Source organism: Centroberyx gerrardi, chromosome 13, assembly GCF_048128805.1.
Source record: "Centroberyx gerrardi isolate f3 chromosome 13, fCenGer3.hap1.cur.20231027, whole genome shotgun sequence".
Taxonomy (NCBI): domain Eukaryota; kingdom Metazoa; phylum Chordata; class Actinopteri; order Beryciformes; family Berycidae; genus Centroberyx; species Centroberyx gerrardi.
Genome location: NC_136009.1, coordinates 31,781,392 through 31,803,596, shown reverse-complemented (window position 1 = coordinate 31,803,596; position 22,205 = coordinate 31,781,392). Strand labels below are relative to the sequence as shown.

The 22,205-nt window shown below is 45.4% G+C and overlaps 1 protein-coding gene across 1 annotated transcript in view; it reads right to left on the bottom strand.

The window, feature by feature from the left end:
* Positions 1–2,895: 2,895 nt before the first annotated feature.
* Positions 2,896–22,205, bottom strand: part of cdh7a (cadherin 7a) — a 44,746-nt gene continuing 25,436 nt past the window's right edge. Inside the window, exons 9-11 of the mRNA XM_071901236.2 lie at positions 12,759–12,876; positions 8,625–8,876; positions 2,896–3,398 (exon numbers count right to left, since the gene is read on the bottom strand). Coding sequence (XP_071757337.1) covers positions 2,896–3,398; positions 8,625–8,876; positions 12,759–12,876 — 873 coding nt within the window. The remainder of the gene's footprint in view (positions 3,399–8,624; positions 8,877–12,758; positions 12,877–22,205) is intronic.

The following is a 22,205-nucleotide window of genomic DNA, read 5'->3' as shown; positions in this document are numbered from 1 at the left end:
GCACGGGATCGGAACGGCTCCGGAACGGAAGGCAATGTACACCGCATGCGTTTGATTGAGTTGTATGCGTGCTCTATGGAGGGAGCTCAGGCATTCGTCGCCATCTGGTGGCTGTATCGAAGTACTGACACCAATGAGCCGTATACCATTCTGTTCCTCTGACTGAGCTGAAAACAACGATAGGTCACGTGTGAGGAAAGACCCCAGCGATCTCCATAAATCTGCCTGTATAGAATGGAGCTCTGTGGCCCATATATGAATATTGAATATTGATCAATATTCATTGTTTTTATTACTATTTCAATGTTTTTGGGAGATTTATGTTATTTGTAACATGGCTATATTGAAATAAATAGTGTTTTGAAGTAAAATTCCCAGTAAACAGTCAACATGTAAACAGTAAACATGGCCAAAACATGGAGACCGCCTGAGTATATCTTTATAAATTGTATCATAAATGTTGTATTTTAGTGTATTTTCATCAAATTTACAGTTACAGTTGTAGTCAAAGAGTAGGAGAAGACATTCAGTTGCATCATTATCTATGGGATCTTGGTTATAATGGTGATATTGCCTTTTAAATTTAGATTATATACTAGGCAAGGATGAAAATATTATTTTTTCCTTTATTGCATCTCTATTTACTCTGGAATGGTAATAGATATAGGTTTACTTACATTGGATTCATATTCTTAGCTTCTTACCTATCAAAGGAGACCAGGAATATGCATATAGGCGTTATGGTTGAGGAGCTATTCATGATTAATTTGGGGCATGTCATTTCAGGCAGGAGGCCTGAGAAATAGGCCTACGGTTGAAGAGGTTTTTACTTTTATTTTGACTGTTTTTAAATGTGCTATTTAATTAAGTTATTATTCTTATTAGAATTATTATTGTTATTTTTGTTATTATTATTATTATTTATTCATGGATGCAACATATTTAATAAAGTACATGTATGTTATATATTTAATGAATTATATAGCAGTTTTAGTTATTACTAAAACTATTAAATTGTTAGTAATGACAACTCTACTGTTAACTAAGTACTAAATACTTCCACAGTGTCAGTTAGTTGATCATGACCGTATATATATACAGTATATATACTGTATATATATACGGTATATATTGTGTGTATATATATATGTATATATATATATATATGGGTTATGGGTCCACAGCTCCATAGAGAATTAACTGGAAACGATGGATTTTCTGCTTCAGCACAGAGCAAAGAACATAAATCTGTTATAAAACTCATTCAGATGTAAAAGTTTGAAGAAATGTCTCTAAGTTCAGTCAAAGTCAGTCTGAGTACCAGACTGTTAAAGTGTGATCAGTAAAACATCTGGAAACATCTGGAAACAAATGAACACACACAACAATAACAACAACAACAGTGAAGCCAAACCCAGGAGTGTTTAATGAGCAGTTTGTAATGCAACAAAAACATGGAAATAACAATTATTGTACATTACATTGAATATGATATGATTAAAGCACCGGCCCAACAGTAGAAATGCACTGGAGTGTTTTCTCTGGGGAACTGCATGAGATGTAGACCACAATCCACCTTTTTGTAAATCCAGTTCAGTCTGGAACAGCGCTGGCTGTTGGAGGACAGGAATACAACATATTAACACCGCAGAGATCTCTTTATCTCTCTTTATTTTATTTTTATTCATATCCCTTGGTGCCTGTTCTCCAACCTACACCTCCTCTCCTCTGCTCTCCTGACCCAGTAAAGTTCTTATCTGTGACTTTAACAGCATTTGATGATTTAAAACTTTCTTCTGCTGTTGTAAACCGTCTGTTTCCACATGCTGCGGTCTTCTGTCTGTCAAAGAAATGATTGATTATTAAATTACATCTGCTTTCCTTTTCATGGTTTTGATAGAGGCATTTCTGAACATCATCCGTAGAACAATGTTGTTTTTTTTAAGGAGAAAGGAACAGGATTTACTGATTACTGGTTCTGCTTCAGCTTATTTCACTCTGATTGACAGAGTGATCAATACAAATAATGCCAGCATGGAAGCTGAACTCCAGTTAAAAATGTATTCAGAAGCTGTCAAAGGTTTATTTTGCACTTGTGTTTAATTATTGGAGGAGTGAATGTGTATTTTGAGGTAGAGGGGGATTTTAAAGTTGAGGCAATACTGGCAGCAGTCTGTCTGTTCTACTCCTCAAACATCTAGATCCATAATGGGAAGAAAACATCTGACTGAGGCTTCATGTAACGTTTCCGAACATTTGTCCAAACATTTTCTGTTGCTGATGCTGCAGATCAGGAGTCTCCAGTCATGTGCCGCACAGTTTTCAGTCCAACCAAACTACAGCAGCTGATGTCACTGGTTAGCTCCGCCCCTCTGGTGGAAGCTGCTGATCAGTGAAATCCGCTGCTGTGTGTTTGGTTGGAATGAAAACCTGCAGACTCCATGATCATTGCTGTAGATGACATGAAATGTTTCTTACTGTTTAAAATGCTGACATGAAAACTGTTTGTGTGTGAAACTCCCATCATCTCAGTCTCTTGTTCACCTGCTGGTTCCTCTGATCACTGCTGTCCTTCTACATGTTGGAGCTCTGGGTCCTCCATCTTTTTTCTTCATCTTTTTAAATAGAAACAAAGTCTCTTCCTCATATAAAAACAAAGATTCTAGCAGCACCTCTGAACAGTGGAATGACACAACATGAGGTTCCACAAACCGGTCGACTGTTCTCCATCAGAACCTCATTCCATCTCATCTTTCCCGATTAGTGTCTCTCTAATTCTCTAAGTTTCTGTACTGCAGCCGACTGTACCATGTACCGTGGGTGCTGCTGACCGGCGGTGCCACCCGTGGGTGCTGCTGACCGGCGGTGCCACCCGTGGGTGCTGCTGACTGAGGGCTAGGAGGTGAAGGTGCTGCTGCCTTCGTTGTGGCCGTACAGGTCAGCCAGTTTCCTGAATCTCGGTCCCCATTCGCTGAGGAAATCATAGCTTTGCTCTGAATCTGAACTGAGCGACTCCAGCGAACTGAGCGACTCGGCCGCTGAGCCGTTTCCCTCGAAGGCGTACGTCTGCAGCGAGTCATAAGGTGGCGCCGTCGGGTCCAAGTCCGCCTCCTGCAGTCTGTCCCAGATAAAGTCCCGGAATATCCTGTTGTCGGGCGCCGAGGCTGCCATCTTGTACGGCGGCGCTCTGGAGAAGAGCGGCGCCTCGGGGGTGACATCACGGCGGCTTTTCCCGGTGTTGAGGTTCCTCAGAGCGACCATGTCGAAGGCCTCGGTGTCCTCCTCTCCGCCGCCCTCGTCGTCGTAGCGAACGATGTTCTCTCGGATGTCACGCTCATCATCCAACATCAACGGTTCCTTCTTCCTCCACCTCATGGCGATGATCAGCAGGACCAGAACTGAGGAGACAGGAAGAACAGCGTTAAGATAATGGCGTTCAGCTAACTGCGTTAAGCTAACAGGCATGCTTAAAAAAGGATTTGTCATTTTCAACACGTCAAGCTTGGGACAACACACACTTACTGCCATTACTTGGTATTTCAGTGAATTGGTGGAAAGTAATAAACGTATTGTGTGTTGAATGTGTTGAACACTGCAGAGATGAAGCGTGACCAGCTGGATAAGGTGTTTGGGTTTACAGTCGTTTGAGTGAATCTGCCTGTGTATCAGTGAGCTGTTTGTATTTCAGCAGGATTCTTCAGGATGAGCCGTCAGCTGCTCTCCATGTTCGCCTTCATTCTGTTTACAGCCGATCTGCATCAGCAGCCTGATTATCTTCTATGTGATTACTATGATCAGTGACTGTGAATGTTTCAACCTGTGTTGAAATATACGCTTTTTAATCATCTGACACGTTTCCATGACAGCTACTACGATACCCATAAGCCTCACTAACTCCTGACCAATCACAGCTCCAGCTCTGCTGTGTGATCAAACTGCTCCCTCATTGGTCAGAACTCTGTGCGGGAACATGGAGCAGAGGCTGAGCACCAGCAGCAGGACAGGCTATTGTCTTTGCTGTTATTCTCTGGTTTTATACCAGTGTTTACTGCATGAGCAGAATATTCAATTTGAACGTGAATCACGGCTGCGTCTGGAAAACAATGTTTTGCTGCGTTTGATTCGACAAAGACGCTCTGCTTCCAGACAGCTGTAGACGACGCTCTACTGAGCCTGCAGTGACATTCACCAATGCAAATCCAATTCAGTTCTCCATTACCCTTGCACTGTAAGTTCCCTGATGGACTGAATGAGTGGAACCATATGGAACCAGCTGTTCTGAAGTCTGGGTTCTAGAGATGAACAGCCAAGACACTTTAGGAACCTTGATGACATCATGACTAACTAGGTGGAAAAATGGATGTACGTAAAGCTGTGTACATTTTGGAAGCAGATTCTGTTTAATTTTACACCAAAACAAAATCACATGAAGTTGTTATTATATCTATATCTTACTATAGCTATACTTGAAATGGAGAAACCATAAAGGCCTTAACCCTCCTATTATGTTAAAATTAACAAACCTTAAACCTTAATCCATTTCACTGAACTTTCAAACCAGCTGTAAAACATCCTGCAATTCTGCTCTTCACCACTTGAGGGCAGAAAGTTTTAAAAAACAAACTACTAACAGCTGCTGGAAAACCTACAAACACATTTAACTACTTCCTGAAAACACATCTGTCCATTCACACACACACACACACACACACACACACACACACACACACACACACACTGCAATGAACATTTAAGAAGAATGTGTAGACAGATTGTAGTCTTCAGTCTTCAATGGAAAGTCTGAAACAGCAGTCACAGCTGAGAGAGGAAGAGGAGGAAGAGGAGGAGGAACAGGAGGAGGAGGAGGAAGAGGAGGAGGAAAAGGAGGAGGAAGAGGAAGAGGAGGAGGAGGAAGAGGAAGATGAGGAGGAAGAGCAAGAGGAGGAGGAGGAAGAGGAGGAGGAACAGCAGGAGGAATAGGAGAAGGAGGAAAAGGAGAAGGAAGAGGAAGAGCAGGAGGAAGAGGAGGAAGAGGAGGAGGAGGAAGAGCAAGAGGAGGAGGAGGAAGAGGAGGAGGAGGAGCAAGAGGAGGAGGAGGAACAGGAGGAGGAAGAGCAGGAGGAACAGGAAGAGGAAGAGCAGGAGGAAGAGGAGGAGGAGGGAGGAGGAAGAGCAGGAGGAACAGGAGGAGGAAGAGGAGGAGGAGGAGGAAAAGGAGGAAGAGGAAGAGCAGGAGGAGGAGGAAGAGCAAGAGGAGGTTTGTATTGTTGGCATGAAGTCCAGCTGCTTCAAGGTGGCACCAGACTGACAGCTTTACCACTTGGCCTCGATCTCGGCATACAGATCAATAGAAGGAGATTTCAGATGGTGGGGAACCTGTTGGAGGAGAACCAGGCATGAAAGACCCAGGACACACTGGAGGGACTATATCTCCCAGCATGCCCAGCAGCATCTGGGGATCAGCCAGGAGAACCTGGAGGAAGTTGCTGCTCTGCTGCCCTGTTGCCACCGTGATCCTGACCTGGATAATCGGCTAGAAAACGGATGGATGGATGGTTGATTAAGAAGAACGTGTGCACACTGATTACATCCTAAACTGCATTCAAGAGCAATACACAGTAACACAATACTGTGAAACTCACTGATCACATCTTAATATCTGAGTGATTTGGGGAATGAAGTTGAACTGTGAAAGTAAAGGACAATTCGCTGTTATACAGACTGAAAGGGCAGCTTAGCAAAGGCTGATAATGCGATGTCCAGGTCTCAGCATGCAGCCTTCTCAGCTCTCACTGGACGCAGATGTCATCAGACCTCATAAATCTGGAGACCAAGGGTTGCATCCCCATGGGACTCTCTGGAAGCCTCTCGTGCCCCGCCAAAATAGCTGCCAGATAGACTTTCAAAGTGGAGGCCGCCGACCCTGCATCTAGCAGAGACTGCAAGAAATGCAGTACAGACTGTACATTGCAGGACACTGGATTCAAATTGCTCTTTGAACACCAAGAGCTGAATGCTTGCCAGCGCAACTTATAAGCTCCATTAGTAGATGAAGCCCTGACTCCCTGCAGACTAGCTATCACCCGCTCCTGAAGACCTAGCTCTGACCATTGGCACCGTTCAGAGGCCAAGCCTAGAGGTTGAGCCGTCGTGGTTCCGGGTGCCACAGAGAACCCCTGGTTCAGGTCGGGTCTCAAAGATGTTGATATGTCTGCCTAGCCAAGGAGGCTTCCAGTGACCACTTGCTGACCTGCCCTTGTGCATCACACCCCGTCCTGTCATGGAGGCATCCGTGCACACTAGCTCCCTGTGGCACATCCTGCGCAGCTTCACCCCCCCTGAGAGAAAGGAGCATGAGTGCCACATCAACAATGCCCTCAGACACTGCGTTAATACCACTAGACGATGGTGCCTGTGGCGCTTTGGGTGAAGTCTGTGGTGGTTGAACCACAGCTGAAGTGGTATAAGATGGAGCAGGCCCAAGGGAACCAATAGTGAGGCTGCTGTCAGCAAGCCTAACAGATGCTAGCACTCTAGGGCTAACACAGTCTGACCCTGCTGAAAGCAACCCAGGAATGAAAGGATGGCCTCCATTCTTGCCTGAGGCAGACATGCCTTCATTCAGCCTGTGCCCAGAGCAGGGACGTGCAGAGTGTTCTTCAGGGGCAGGTGCTCAAATGAAAAAAGGGGCATCCACAGTGTCAAACAGTCTGTGGAATAATCTCTGTTTTAGGAGTGCAGCAATGTGGTGTTGTTATATCCCTTTACTTTACTCATCTGTTACTTTTGCTTCCATCTCTTATCTTCCTCTTCTTTCTCCCCCTCACCTCTCTGCATTTCTGTATGCCTGTGCTCAGACAGACTGCTGAGGCTCGCCCCTCTGGGGAGCAGGGCGGGTGGAGACTCATTCCTCCCCCAGCTGCGGTCATCCTCCCTGCGCCTCTTGATTCTCTGCTGGGCAGGATACTGTGGGGCATTCCGGGGCTGCCGAGCAGGTGGAGGCTCCACATGCCTCTCGAGTGGTGGTAGGTGGTGGCTCTCCTGACGCACTGACCTGAAAGGAGGGGCACGAAGTAGAGGTGGAGACATGAAATGCCTTAATGTCCTGGTCCTTCCTGACCCTGTCAGTCTGTTGCAGGATGTCGTCCACTCCAGGGTCAAAGGTGATTCCCGGGATAAGGGGAAGGCTAGCAAACGTACCCTGCATTGACGACGGGAGCTTGGTCTGCGCCAACCAGAGGTGGCGGCTAGAAGTCACCACCTGGCCCAGAGCCTTGCCATTGGCCCGGGCCATGTCCTTCTGAACCTGGGAAATCAGATGAGACACTTCCTCTACCTCCTTAATAATTTATCTCGCGCCCACTGCAAGTTTTTGTAGGTAGGCCTGGAGAGGCATTACTGCATTAGACAGGTGACCTAATGCTGTAAGTGACCCATAGACCGATTTAAGATCATTGTCAAACACCCTGGGTGGACCAGGTTTAAGGCGGGGGCTTTTTCCAACAATGTCTTTGTGTGGCAGGACCATGGCAGCTATAATCATGTCCATGACTGGGTATCCACATAGGCCAAGTAAAGACGGCTCTCTGACGAAAGGTCAAGGTCCAGAATTCTTGTGTAAAATGGAAGCGGCCCTTCCTCTCGGCCCAGCCTTCTATCATGGCCTCCTTAAGAGCATCAAATATGGGGACCGCAGGTGTGCTGCCCCTGGCCCCGTCCAAGGTGAGGTCCAGTGCGACCACAACCCTCTTCAACAGGTTCTGGAACCCTTTTTGATGAGCCGGGCCTGCTTCTGCGTGCTCGCTGCCCCCTTCAGAGGGCTCACTCCGTCAGCGTCATCCCCGAGCCCATCACTGGCCACCACTGAGAGACTGTCCTCTTCTCCAAGAGGAGCATTCTCTTGCTGACGGCAGCCCTGCTCCCTCACTGCCCCTGAGATGCCGCCAGACCCCGACTCACTACAGTGAGTGGCTGTGGAGTGGGAACCCCGGCTCTTTCTCCCTCTGCCTGTATTTCGTTTCCTAGGGGGATCTCCCGAGCAGCTGGGAGGGCTATTGCAGCACTGGTGAACCACACCAGAGGGAGGCAGATGCAAAGGGCACCTGAGTCACCGCATGGCCTCCAAACGGGCCATGTGCAAACGCTCCGAAAAAACAGTGTAAAACAGGCAACTGTTTGGATGCTTCAGTTTATAATACAGTCCATCCCAACAAAATAATCCAGAACAGGATTTCCCTCACTCCACACAAAAAGAAATTCAAAAAACCAAGCACAGATTAGAAGCATAGATTAAAATAACTGGACCTGGTCTAGATTAAACTGTCTGGTACCACCTGTCAATCAGGACTCAGAATTTTACTGTTCTGAGAAATTATTCATTAAAATCCACCTCTTTGATAAACATCATGAAGCACATTATTATTGTCCTGATGCACATTTCAACACAAACTCGTGAAGTTACATTAGATTTAGTGATTCAGTTGCCACAGCCGACATTAAGCTGAAGGGGTTCAGTGTCTTCAACAGGCCACTTGGCTGTTGGCCTGTCAGATTTTGGTTCTGGATGAGCGTGTGTAACACCAAGGCGGGGTTAGCGGTGGTGATGCGCCTGCAGCAGGTCTTACCCAGCAGTGTGAGGATGCAGGCGAGGATGGCGATGAGGGCGGCGGTGCTGAGGCCGGCCGACAGCAGCGCTGCTTCCTGGCTGCAGGACTGATGGTTTCCCTCCGGATCACATTCACACACTCTGATAGACAGAGTGTTGGTGCTGCTGAGCGCCGGGCTGCCGCTGTCCGTTATTAACACCGGGAGGAGGTAGACGAACTGTTCCTGATGCTGGAAACCTTCTCGCTTGGTCAGGACAGAGGCTGTGTTGTCTGTTGAGTGTGTGGGGTAGGGGTGGGGGTAGGGGTAGGGGTGGGGGTAGGGGTGGGGGTGGGGGTGGGGGGTGGGAGGGTGGGGGGGGGGGGGAATGAAGAGTTAATTTCCAAGTTCATCATTTAGTCTCTCTAAACAATATAAACAAAATCATGCCCATCTTCACCCGCACACTGCGGCCACATGCCTGATTTATTCTATTTATTTATATCTGTTAACTCTCAGTGGAAGATTTTATTTTTGATCACATGTTCTCTTTGATGCATCTTTCCAGGTGCTGGCTCTGTCACATAAACATACAGTAAGTTCACACATTTTTTTTAAAGATTATATTTTGGCTTTCTGCTTTATTGGACAGTTAACGGGCCGGATTCAAACCCGTGCCGCTGCAGTACGGACTCTTGGTACTTAGTCTAGTAAGTAAGTAAGTAAGTAAAGTTTATTTATACAGCACCTTTCACAGAGCAAAGTCATAAAGTGCTTCACAGGAGTAAAATAGTTAAAATAAGACCATCAAATAGTAAGAAACAATAAAACATAAAAACAAAGGACATAAAAACACACAGAAATACAGACACAAGAGGCTAGACAAAAGCCAGTCTGAACAGATGAGTCTTTAGCTGCTTTTTAAAAGTGTCAACAGAGACCGCAGATCTTAACTCCAGTGGAAGAGCGTTCCACAGTTTAGGAGCCACAATCTCAAAGGCTCGATCACCTTTTGTTTTGAGCCTAGAGCGAGGGACAACCAGTAAGCCCTGGTCAGAAGACCTAAGTCTAAGTCTACCGGTTGAACCACCGGGACGCCCCAAGTGCACGCACTTGAACAACCAATCAGCTCTTAAATGTACCTGTTTTTTATGATCTGAGTGATATCTTGAATCAGTTAAGGACATAAATGACCTAGTTACATGTTTTAATGATTTATGTGCGTACATTTTAGATTCTAATGCCCCTCTGAAGCCCAGGTCAGAGTGTAAATCATCTCCAGCATCCGCCAGTAGGAAAGGGACTGCAGAGGGCGGAGCTGAAGTGGAAAAATACACATCTCCAAGTTGATATATATGAAGGAGCTACTAACCTCCTACAATCGCAAAGTTAAGGATGCGAGAGCTGAGTTCACAAATGTTGCTGCTAATAAGCATAACTCTAGGTTTTTATTTAATACCGCTGAGAAACGGGTTGATTCTGCTCCTTCTGTCTTCCTGACCCCTTCTGTTGAAGTCTGCAATAATTTCAAAGCATTTTTAGTTGACAAGATGAACATTATAAGATCTAACATTACTCCTCCTACCTCATTCTTTATTTCACCAGTTTCTCCTGCTTTGCTGACACAGTTTGCCCCTATCAGAGATTCGATGTCCCACATGTGTTTATCTTCTTATCCTCCAGATATTTTACCTTCCAGATTCCTCTGAAGTCCTGGGAGCCTCCAGCCTACTCACTGTTGTTAATGAATCTCTCACCTCTGTTGTGTCCTGATTTATATTTTTAAGTAAACCTCTCCTTAAGAAACCTGGCTCTGATCCATCTCTCCCATAAAATTACCGACCGATCTCTAAGCTCCTTCTCCTCTAAAGTTCTTGAAAGTTGGTTCCTTTACGACTCCTGGAGGTTCAGATATTTATCTTCGATAAACTCCAATCAGGTTTTCACCAGCGGCGCAGTGCTGAGAATCTGACGGTTTACTGATGCGTGCTGACGCTGCCGAACACTTTTGACTTGAGGCAGCTTTTGACACTATTGATCACTCAATATGATTGGATAGACTGAGGGACTGATTGGTTTCTCTGCTAGCTAACAGATGTTTTACGGTATCGATTGGTGACTGTCTCCTCATCTGCTCCTCTGACGTGTGATGGCAATTTATTTTTATTCTAAATAAATGTTAATCCATAAGTTACCTACTGCAGCTTTAAACCTGCAATAAGTGATTTCAGACCCTGTAACCAGTCCTGAAGCTAACGCGTGCTACGTGGAGATTTCCATGAGATGTAATGATATAACAGCCACACAGCAGCAGCTGTGTTGTTGTTTTCACCTCTTTCCTAAAGCTTGTTGTCACATTCGGCCCGAGTTGTAGCTTTTCCTTTATTAAAACTAGCTCCTCTCCTCTCTCTCCCCCTCCCCTCCCTGAGAAAAATTCTGGTAAAGGTGAATCGATGAAGCGAGCAAGTAAACGTGTTAAACTAGTAAACTTGCTACCTGCCTCTTCACTTGTCATTGTGGGTCATGTGACCTTCAGCAGGAGAAAGATCTGTCAAAGTGAGACTGGTGACCGCAGATATTTCTCTGTAGGTACGTTTATTTTAGCCATTAGCCTTTATGCACGGTTTGTCCTTAAGGGCTTCTGTAGCCCAGTAGCTTTGCTGTGTGTGTTTTCCTTAATCTCATGTGTGGACAGACTATTTTAAAAGGCCTAGCCTATTTGTTTTATTTGAGTTATTTGTAGCATTTCCTACTTTTGTAATGTTTTATACATTCCTATTGTGTTACTTTGCTTTCTCGGAACACATTACACTCGTTCATGAATCAATGACCGAATAACAAGAAGCAAGAGTCACTTGGTTCTTCAAATATACAGGTTCTCACTGATTGAATCTACATGGTTCTCACTGATTGAATCTACATGGTTCTCACTGATTGAATCTACACAGTTCTCACTGATTAAAAGGCTGCCCTCTAGTGGTGCTGAGTAGACATTACATCGTTCACAACAAAGTGAATGAGAACCATGTGGAACCAATCCACTCTTTCCTCTCTCACCTGCACATCACGGCCAGAAAATCAAATGACTGCTTTCACTGAGTGACTCATAAAGAACCGATTCTCTCTATCACTAATATCACTCCTATCCTGGCATTCTTGCACTGGAACCCAATTCAAACAGAATTCAGTTCAGTTCTCCTCAGAGCGCTGAGTCTGGATCCTCCTACATCACAGATTTATTGAAGCCAAACAAAGTCACTCAGATCTTTAGTTTTGCTTCTTTCAGGACCAAAGTCTGTTAGTTCTTCGCTCAAAACTGAAACCTCAAGTCTCGGTGCTTTCGCTGTCCTGGCCCCGACTTTCTGGAATCGCCTCTCCCTATTGGTCAGATCCAGAGTCTCCATGCAGTTGTTGCATTGCATTTTTTTTAAACTCTGTGGATAATCCAAATCTTCACTTCAGTCATGGTTTAATGGGCCTGTAGTCTCACTCTGCTGGCGTCATTGTGAGCTGATGTGATTGGCCAGGATCGACACCAGAAACTTCCACACCTACTGATCATTTATTCCTCCTAAACTCCTTCTACGCCGCACCGCCCGTCTGCCGCGGTCAGCAAATTACCAAAAATCTATTGGTCAAACCGGAGTGAGCTTGGACCGTGAACTGGTGCCTTGAATCCACCAAGGGTTCAGGCTCAGGAAAATTCAGGACTGTCTGCATAAAACTCCTCTGGCTGAATTGCTTCACTCCTGAATTCTACCTGAATTTATCTTGATATGAGAAAGACCTCAGATGGCTGGTGAAGCATTAGATCCATTCAGTTTATCTATTTAAGCTTTCTTCTCTTAAGAATAAAGATCCATTAAGAGCAGACAGGCTAAACTGGACTTAGAAATTAATAGTCAACATTTCCAAATTATTTCTTCAGGGGAGCGAACCTCTGCACTGCTTAATATATTATAAATTCTCCAATTTAAGTAGGAGATTCTAGATTTAGAAAGACTGAAGGTTTGCTGTGAACTGATGAGAACGAACAGAGTCAAGCCGGTGAGAAAACCTGAATAAATAAGAGAATAAGAATAAACCTACTAACCCTACACTACTGTTACAGTTCAAGTTATTTACTGTGAACTGCATCTTTATTATAATTTAAAGTTATTTACAGTGAACTGCACCTTTATTGTCTCGCAGGGTGAAGTTGCGGTTCCCAGCAGCCTCGGCGGTCAGGGAGAACAGGAAGCGGTGTCCACCCTGCGGCTCGTCTCGGTCCACAGCGCTGACCGTCTCAATAACCTGAGGGGTCAAAGGTCAAACACATCACATTCAGCACAGCTGAACCTCCAGTTTGGTTTTATTTGGTCCGACATGCTGCAAACACACACACACACACACACACACACACACACACACACACACACACACACACACAGCAGACAGATCAGCTCTCTGAGAGGAGATTTGGCTGCTGGACCAAAGCAGATTTCAGATTTATGTTCCGTTACTTTAATCAGAAATAAATAACATGATAATCAGCTGATTTCTGTCACAGCATTTTATTTGAGCCAAACAGATCACCATCCAATAATATGGAGGTCAGGGGTCAGAAGTCACAGCAGCCTGACCCAGAAACATGTAGCTGAGGATCTGAGGATGAAACACATTCACTGTTCAAACCATGAAACAGAGGGTCCACTTGTAATTCCACCCGGTGTACGCCGAAACTGGCCCGGGTAGGCGGAGTCAGCACTTGATATTAAACCGGGCGACGCTGCGGCGTCCGCCGGATGGCCCGCTTCAACCTGCCGGCTGAGACCGGCGATGACGTCACCAGCGCTCTCCTATTGGCTGAGATACTGAACGCCGTTAGAAGGAGAACCAGACAAAAAACAAGCAGGTGGAGCCAGTAATTCAAACAGAAGCAGAGATCAGGCAGAAACACGTTCTGATCTGAAGTCCCATGATGCAGCTGAAGTCCCATGATGCAGCTGGCTCAAAGGCACTGCAGCAGAATCCTTCATCCTTCAAGCTGTTCTCACTTTACAAATGAATCTGTTTGTTGCTGCAGATTACAGACCGGTTCACTCCCTGTCTGAGTGAAGAACAGCTGATTAATGTTTACAGCTGCTGATTTGAAATGTTGCCTGACATGTTGCCATGTTGCCTGACATGTTGCCATGTTGCCTGACATTACTATTACTATTACTATTACAATTGGATCACCACTGTCATTGATCAGTCAAATATTCTGTGAACTGGTTTACTGATGTTCTGATGTTTACTGAACACAGTGACTGGCTGGATGTGATGACCGTGCTGAACAGTGATTGGTTGATAGCTCCAGCTGTCCCAGGACAACCAATAGCCCCGCCCCCCTGCAGTCTGTCCTGAATGTCTCAGCAGGTTCCAGTAAATCAGTTCTTCAGTTTCTCTGCTCCAGTCGTTGTAACGTTCCAGTAAAGTTCTGTGTGGAGCGTCTGTGTGAACGATGACAGAACGTTAATGGCAGAGCGGCAGAATGTTAGCTGCAGAACGGCAGAACATTAGCAGCAGAACATTAGCAGCAGAACGTTAGCTGCAGAACGGCAGAACGTTAGCTGCAGAGCGGCAGAACATTAGCGGCAGAATGTTAGCGGCAGAGCAGCAGAACGGCAGAACGTTAGCTGCAGAACGGCAGAACGTTAGCTGCAGAACGGCAGAACGTTAGCGGCAGAACAGCAGAACGTTAGCTGCAGAACAGCAGAACGTTAGCTGCAGAACGGCAGAACGTTAGCGGCAGAACAGCAGAACGTTAGCTGCAGAACAGCAGAACGTTAGCTGCAGAACGGCAGAACGTTAGCGGCAGAACAGCAGAACGTTAGCTGCAGAACAGCAGAACGTTAGCGGCAGAGCGGCAGAACGGCAGAACGTTAGTGGCAGAGCAGCAGAACGGCAGAACGTTAGCTGCAGAACGGCAGAACATTAGTGGCAGAATGGCAGAACGTTAGCTGCAGAACGGCAGAACGTTAGCTGCAGAGCAGCAGAACGGCAGAACGTTAGCGGCAGAGCAGCAGAACGTTAGTGGCAGAGCGGCAGAAAGTTAGCTGCAGAGCGGCAGAACGGCAGAACGTTAGCGGCAGAGTGGCAGAACGTTAGCTGCAGAACGGCAGAACGTTAGCTGCAGAACGGCAGAACATTAACAGAACAAGATGGCCACAGCGTGAGTGAACACGTCTCAAGCTCAAGTCTGCTTGTCGCTGTTATAGTAGCTTTTTAAGTTTGCCTTTATCCTGATCCACATATTTTTGACCTGAATTGACTCTAAATAAGTCAAGCATTAACTAAGTCTTTCTACACAGCCACAAGATTTGTTTATTTGATCTTTTTGCGCCCGTGCCACAATGGACGAGCGGCACATTTCACTCCAAACTTTGTGGGACGCCATTCAACAAATTAAGACTGACATGCTGACGCATTTTGATGCAAAAGTGGATCCCATTCAAAGTAGTCTGAGCAGCATTCAGAATTCCTGAACTACTTTGGGAGCACAAGTGAACCTGTTAGAGCAGTGTGTTGGGGCTAATGAGGACAATGTTCAGGAGTTTGTCGCTCGGTTTCCACAGCTAGAGAAAGACAACTCCTACCTGATGGACAAAGTGGATGACTTGGAGAACCGAAGCCGACGCTCTAATCTTCGCTTCGTTGGAGTTCAAGAGTCTGCTGAAGGCAATGATATCAGTGGTTTCATGTCCCGGCTGATCCCACAGCTTCTGGGACGGGACAACTTCCCCACTCCGCCGATCATTGAGAGGGCCCACCGCTCTCCGACTGTCCGACAAAGCGACAGAGCCAGTCCCAGGTCTATTATGATCAAACTTCTTAACTTCCAGGATAAAGTGAAAATCCTTCGCCTTGCCAGGGAGAAAAAGAAGCTAGACTATAACGGGACACGCATCTACATCTATCCAGACTTCAGTGCTGACCTGACGAGGAGGCGCCGGAGCTTTGATCCTGTCAAATGCAAGCTTCGTGAACTCAATATGAAGTACTTTCTCCGCTATCCTTGCACGCTTTGCGTTATTGTTGATGGCAAACAGCGTTTCAGCTGCCACAAAGTCGCTGAAGCTGCATTCATGTCCTCTTTGACTTCTCCAGGATAATGATTACCTGTTGAGGTGAGGTCGTTGACTGATGCTGCGGCTAATTGTAGCACACTAGCCTTCAGTCCGACAGTCCATCAAACTGGCTCTTTCTTTTTCTTTTTCTCTTTTTTATTATTATTTTATTTTTCTTCAAAAGACACGACTGCGCTTCTGTGATGTTATTGCTTGAGGTGTTGTTGATACTCTTCTTGAGTTTTAGTTGTTGTTGGATGCAACAGGTATCGATCTCTCTCAGTTGGTGTTTGTTTACATTCTGCCGTCGCAAAGCTGTTTGCGTCACTTCTTCTTTGGCACATGAGAGCCTGCTAGCGTATTAGGCTACTACTGCCCCTAGCTGTTAACGTTTAATGCTGCTTGTGAAGTATCTTTTTTGAGCTACGTTTTCTTCTTCTTTTTCTTATTAATGCAGATTGAGCCTTGAGTTTAATAGATGCTCTTTACCTACACAGTTTGGTTTAATCACGGAAATTCTCTGGGATATGGTGTCTGGGGTTGCTGGGTCGTTCTTGAAGGGTGTGGTTGTTTTGTGTTTATTTTTTTGTGTTTATGTGTTTTGTGTGTCTGCTGTAGCTAATAAATCTTGCAATCTTTACAACCCTGTACTGCATTTTTGGATCCAACTACTTTCGAACCTATGTTTGATAAGTGACAGTACCATTGTTAGTTTTTGCTCCCAGACTGGATGACGCTAAAGGATTAAAAATCATTCATTTGAATATTAGGAGTCTTGTGCCTAAAATTGACTTACTTCGTGCATGGGTTGTGTTACATAAGCCTAACATCATTACACTCTCTGAAACTTGGCTCAACAATAACATCTCAGATAATGAAATAAATCTCACAAACTATGTTCTTTATAGATCTGATAGGTGCTCCAGGGGTGGAGGTGTGGCTATTTATGTTTCCTCTGATCTCGTATCTGAGTTAATCAAACCCACAGTTGAGCCTCTACATTTTGAATGCGTTTTTGTTAAGGTAATTTTTCATGCAAATAAATGTATAACTATTGGTAGCATATATAGACCACCCTCTTCGCTTGTAGAGTCCTTCAATTGCCTGATCTCCACCATCAACTCCATTTCCTGTAGTAATGAAATCATCTTACTGGGTGATTTTAACAAAAACTGGTTAGATAAGTCATCTGACAAAGAAAAAAAATTACTTAGTAGTCTAAATGTTACCCAACTAATTAATGAGCCTACTCGAATCACCCCTAGAACCCAGTCTCTGCTGGACTGGACACTTGTTTCACACCCAAGTAGAATCTTAAGGGCTGGTGTTATGTCTGATTGCTTCAGTGATCACTCAATTGTCTACTGTGTATGGAAAATCAAACTACCTAAATCGCCACCTACACTAATCAAAATCAGACAATACAAGAAATTGAATTTAGATTTATTTATTAATGATTTGATCGCTATTAACTGGGACAGATACCAATTAATACCTAATGTACAAAATGCCTGGGATTTTCTCTACACTGAGTTCACTGATGTTGTGGACAAACATGCTCCTTGGAAAACTGTTAAGGTCAAGGGTAAACATCTTCCCTGGATCAGCCCCGAACTTATTAGTCTCTTTAGGCAGAGGGACAAAGCATGGTCAACATTCCGTCAGACAAGGGATAATGCTGATTGGGAAGTATACAGGCAGCTGAGAAATATGAGCAAGACTAAAACCCGTAATGCCAAATCTAACTACTATAAAGAATGTCTCACTTGCGATTTTAAGAACCCTAAGCAATTCTGGAACAAAATCAAATCCATTATTAATACTTCAGATAAACACTCTATTAATCAAATAAAAGTGGCTAATACAATACTACATGACTCTTCTTCTATTGCCCAAGCATTCAATCAGCATTTCTCCTCCGTCTGTTCTACCTTATTACCTGACTCTTACCTGACAACTGGCTTTCTTAGTAATATTTCACCCTGCTGCAGTTCTTTTTCTTTTAGGAAAATTTTACCAACTGAAGTTCACAATGCCATCAATGAATTGAATGTGAACAGTGGTGCTGGACTTGATGGAATGGAAAACAGGTTTATTAAACTAGCTTCCGATATTCTTATGTATCCACTTGCGGATTTATTCAACCTTTCTTTGTCTACATGCGAGTTACCAGCTATCTGGAAATGTGCACGCATTACTCCACTCCATAAAGGAGGTGATGTACTTGATCGTAACAATTTTAGACCTATATCTATTATCTGTGCTATTGCTAAAGTATTCGAAAAACTAATTTATAATCAACTTTCACATTATCTCAGTACTAACAATATCTTATCACCATTTCAATCTGGCTTCAGGCCTAATCACTCCACAACTACTGCCTTACTTAAATTCACCAATGATGTGTTCTCTGCTGCAGATAATGGTGATCTTACAGGTGCAATCTTTATTGATTTGACTAAAGCTTTTGATTTCGTCGATCACTATCTACTTTTAGATCAACTCCATGCTATCGGCCTTTCTGAAAACGCAGTTCTGTGGTTCAATTCATACATGGGAATAAATCTGATCTGTTGATTCAACAAAGAGGTGTGCCCCAGGGTTCAACACTGGGACCACTTCTCTTCTCTATTTATGTAAACAATTTACCATCAATTTTCAATAACTGTTCTGTTCAACTTTATGCTGATGACACTGTCATATACACATCTAAACCTGATCTACCACAAATTCAAGCTTCTCTTCAGTCTGATTTCAATATCTTACAAGATTGGCTTTCACATAATAAACTACTGCTCAACAAATCAAAGTCCTATATTATGATCTTTGGTACCAGACAGAAACTCAAATCCAAACCTGGTTCTTGTGTAATAACCTGTAATGACGGCACTCCTCTGCATCAAGTTGATAATATTAAATATCTTGGTGTATGGCTTGATTCCAAACTCTCATTCAAATCACACATTGCTCATGTCTTACGTAAAGTCAACTTTGGAATCAATGTTTTACATCGATCTCGAAACTGTTTTACACGCAGTGTTCATAAGAAACTTGTCTTTCAACTTATACTTCCGATGCTTGACTATTGTGATGTTGTCTATCAAAACGCATCAAAATCAGACCTTGTTCTGCTTAACACAGCATATAATAGACTCTGCAGATTTGTCCTTGGATGTCCTTTTCTCACTCATCACTGTACAATGTATGATGTACTTAAATTGCCATCTCTAAATGTAAGAAGACATTCACTGGCTTCAACTTATATTTAAATGTATTCATTTCAATTATCCTCCTTATTTACAACAGTATCTTGTACCTTTTACTTCAAATTATCATGTTAGGCACTCTGCTCAGCTCTATTTCTCTGTCCCTCATGCTAAGAAAACAATTGGCAAAAGAGCTTTTATGTTTAAAGCCCCAGCAGATTGGAATAATTTACCTGTTGATATTAGATCCATTTCATCATTTGGTATGTTTAAGCATGCCCTGTCTTCTTACTTTGAGATGGACTGCTCTTGTTATCAATGAAGCTGTCATAGTTTATACCTACTGATGTTTATACTTGATTGTATTTGGTGATCCACTCACACTCTACTGTTTATCTATTATTGGCCACTTTGGCCACCTCGTGGTTGTAATGTTTCCAATCTTTTCATTAATTAATGTGTGTTTGTTTGTTTTTTTTGTTTTGTCTGTGTCTTGTTTTGTTTCTCTGTCATCTGTCTGTACGTTGCCGTATTGATAACTGTATTTCTATCTTTTAATTTATTTTGACACTCCTCTGGTGTTATATAGTGATTGTGATATATGTTGGGTCCCCCTTGAAAACGAGATGGTACATCTCAAGGGGTTTATCCTAATAAATAAATTTTTTTTTTTTTTTTTTTTTGAACATTAGCGGCAGAACGGCAGAACGTTAGCTGCAGAACGGCAGAACGTTAGCTGCAGAGCGGCAGAACGGCAGAACGTTAGCGGCAGAGCGGCAGAACGGCAGAACGTTAGCGGCAGAGCAGCAGAACGATAGCGGCAGAGCAGCAGAACGATAGCGGCAGAGCGGCAGAACGTTAGCTGCAGAGCGCCAGAATGGCAGAATGTTAGCTGCAGAGCGGCAGAACAGCAGAACGTTAGCGGCAGAGCAGCAGAACGGCAGAACGTTAGCGGCAGAGCAGCAGAACGATAGCGGCAGAGCAGCAGAACGATAGCGGCAGAGCGGCAGAACGTTAGCTGCAGAGCGCCAGAATGGCAGAATGTTAGCTGCAGAGCGGCAGAACAGCAGAACGTTAGCGGCAGAGCAGCAGAATGGCAGAACGTTAGCGGCAGAGCAGCAGAACTATAGCGGCAGAGCGGCAGAACGTTAGCTGCAGAGCGGCAGAACGGCAGAACGTTAGCGGCAGAACGGCAGAACATTAGCGGCAGAATGGCAGAACGTTAGCTGCAGAGCGGCAGAACATTAGCGGCAGAACGGCAGACCGTTAGCTGCAGAGCGGCAGAGCGGCAGAACGTTAGCGGCAGAGTGGCAGAACGTTAGCGGCAGAGCGGCAGAACGTTAGCTGCAGAGCGGCAGAACGGCAGAACGTTAGCGGCAGAATGGCAGAACATTAGCGGCAGAACGTTAGCTGCAGAGCGGCAGAACATTAGCGGCAGAACGTTAGCTGCAGAGCGGCAGAACATTAGCGGCAGAACGTTAGCTGCAGAGCGGCAGAGCGGCAGAACAGCAGAACGTTAGCGGCAGAGCGGCAGAACGTTAGCTGCAGAGCGGCAGAACGGCAGAACGTTAGTGGCAGAGCGGCAGAACGTTAGCTGCAGAGCGGCAGAACGTTAGCGGCAGAGCGGCAGAACGTTAGCGGTAGAGCGGCAGAACGGCAGAACGTTAGCGGCAGAGCGGCAGAACGTTAGCGGCAGAATGGCAGAACGGCAGAACGTTAGCAGCAGAACGTTAGCTGCAGAGCGGCAGAACGGCAGAACGTTAGCGGCAGAATGTTAGCGGCAGAGTGGCAGAACGTTACGCCCGGGCCACACCGCCTACCTGAGCAGCGCGTGTGCGTCGCAGAACCTGTTGCTTTTCATTTTGGCGCCCATGTTAACAGGTTAGAGCAGCCACACGGCCTGCGTGAGCAGTGCGGCTCGGCTGCGGCCCGGCTGCGGCCCGGCTGCGGCTCGGCTGCAGCTCATCTAGAGATTCGGCGTGTCGCCTATTTTTTCCGCGTGACGCGCGCGGTTCTCAGCAAAAATAGACAGTGAAAATGATGTGTTGATAGTCATATTGACATCATACCAGCAACATTACACCTTTCAATACAGTTTCAATGTCTATATCTGTAGAATATGTCACAGACATGAAAAAATATTTAAAAAAAATTTAACTCAACACTTCCTGTTTCCGTCTCAAATTAAAAGCCCTCTAGCGTTTCTGTGGACAGAATCCCTTCATTTGTTAACACAAGGCTTTTATTGTGAAATATTTGCAGGACCGTGTTGTAGAAAATTCAGTGACTTGCACGGCTAAATTAGTAGAGTACCAGCTTTTAATTGTGGAAATGCGGTAGTCATAGCAGAAACCCCACGTAGGCTATAATTATATTATGTTAATAAGTTAAAAGAACATCAGGTGAAGGGCAGTATTTTTCCGGTGTTCTCTCTCTCTCTCTCTCTCTGTCTCTCTCTCTCTCTCTGAATGAGGGTAAACAAAAATGACATATATATATATAATATATATATATATATATATATATATATATATATATAATGACATGAAATGAAACATTGTATGGCCATTATCAAAGGCAAAGTCAATGTAGAAAGATAGGGCTGGAAGGCAGCGCCGCAGCAGCAGCGCTGTCTGTGTGGACACCACAGGCGTGCGAGCCGCAGCAGTTCAGCGAGGTAGCCGTCACGCACAGGTAGAGGTAGGCGGTGTGGCCCGGGCGTTAGCGGCAGAGCGTTAGCGGCAGAGCGGCAGAACGTTAGCGGCAGAGCGGCAGAGCGTTAGCGGCAGAACGGCAGGGCGGCAGAGCGTTAGCGGCAGAGCGGCAGAGCATTAGCGGCAGAGCGGCAGAGCGGCAGAGCGGCAGAGCGGCAGAGCGGCAGAACGTTAGCGGCAGAGTGGCAGAGCGGCAGAGCGTCAGCGGCAGAGCGTTAGCGGCAGAGCGGCAGAGCGGCAGAGCGGCAGAACGTTAGCGGCAGAGTGGCAGAGCGGCAGAGCGGCAGAGCGTTAGCGGCAGAGCGGCAGAGCGTTAGCGGCAGAGCGGCAGAGCGTTAGCGGCAGAGCGTTAGCGGCAGAGCGGCAGAGCGGCAGAGCGGCAGAGCGGCAGAGCGTTAGCGGCAGAGCGGCAGAGCGTTAGCGGCAGAGCATCAGCGGCAGAGCATTAGCGGCAGAGCGGCAGAGCGTTAGCGGCAGAGCAGCAGAGCGGCAGAGCATTAGCGGCAGAGCGGCAGAGCGTTAGCGGCAGAGCGTTAGCGGCAGAGCGGCAGAGCGTTAGCGGCAGAGCGTTAGCGGCAGAGCGTTAGCGGCAGAGCGGCAGAGCGTTAGCG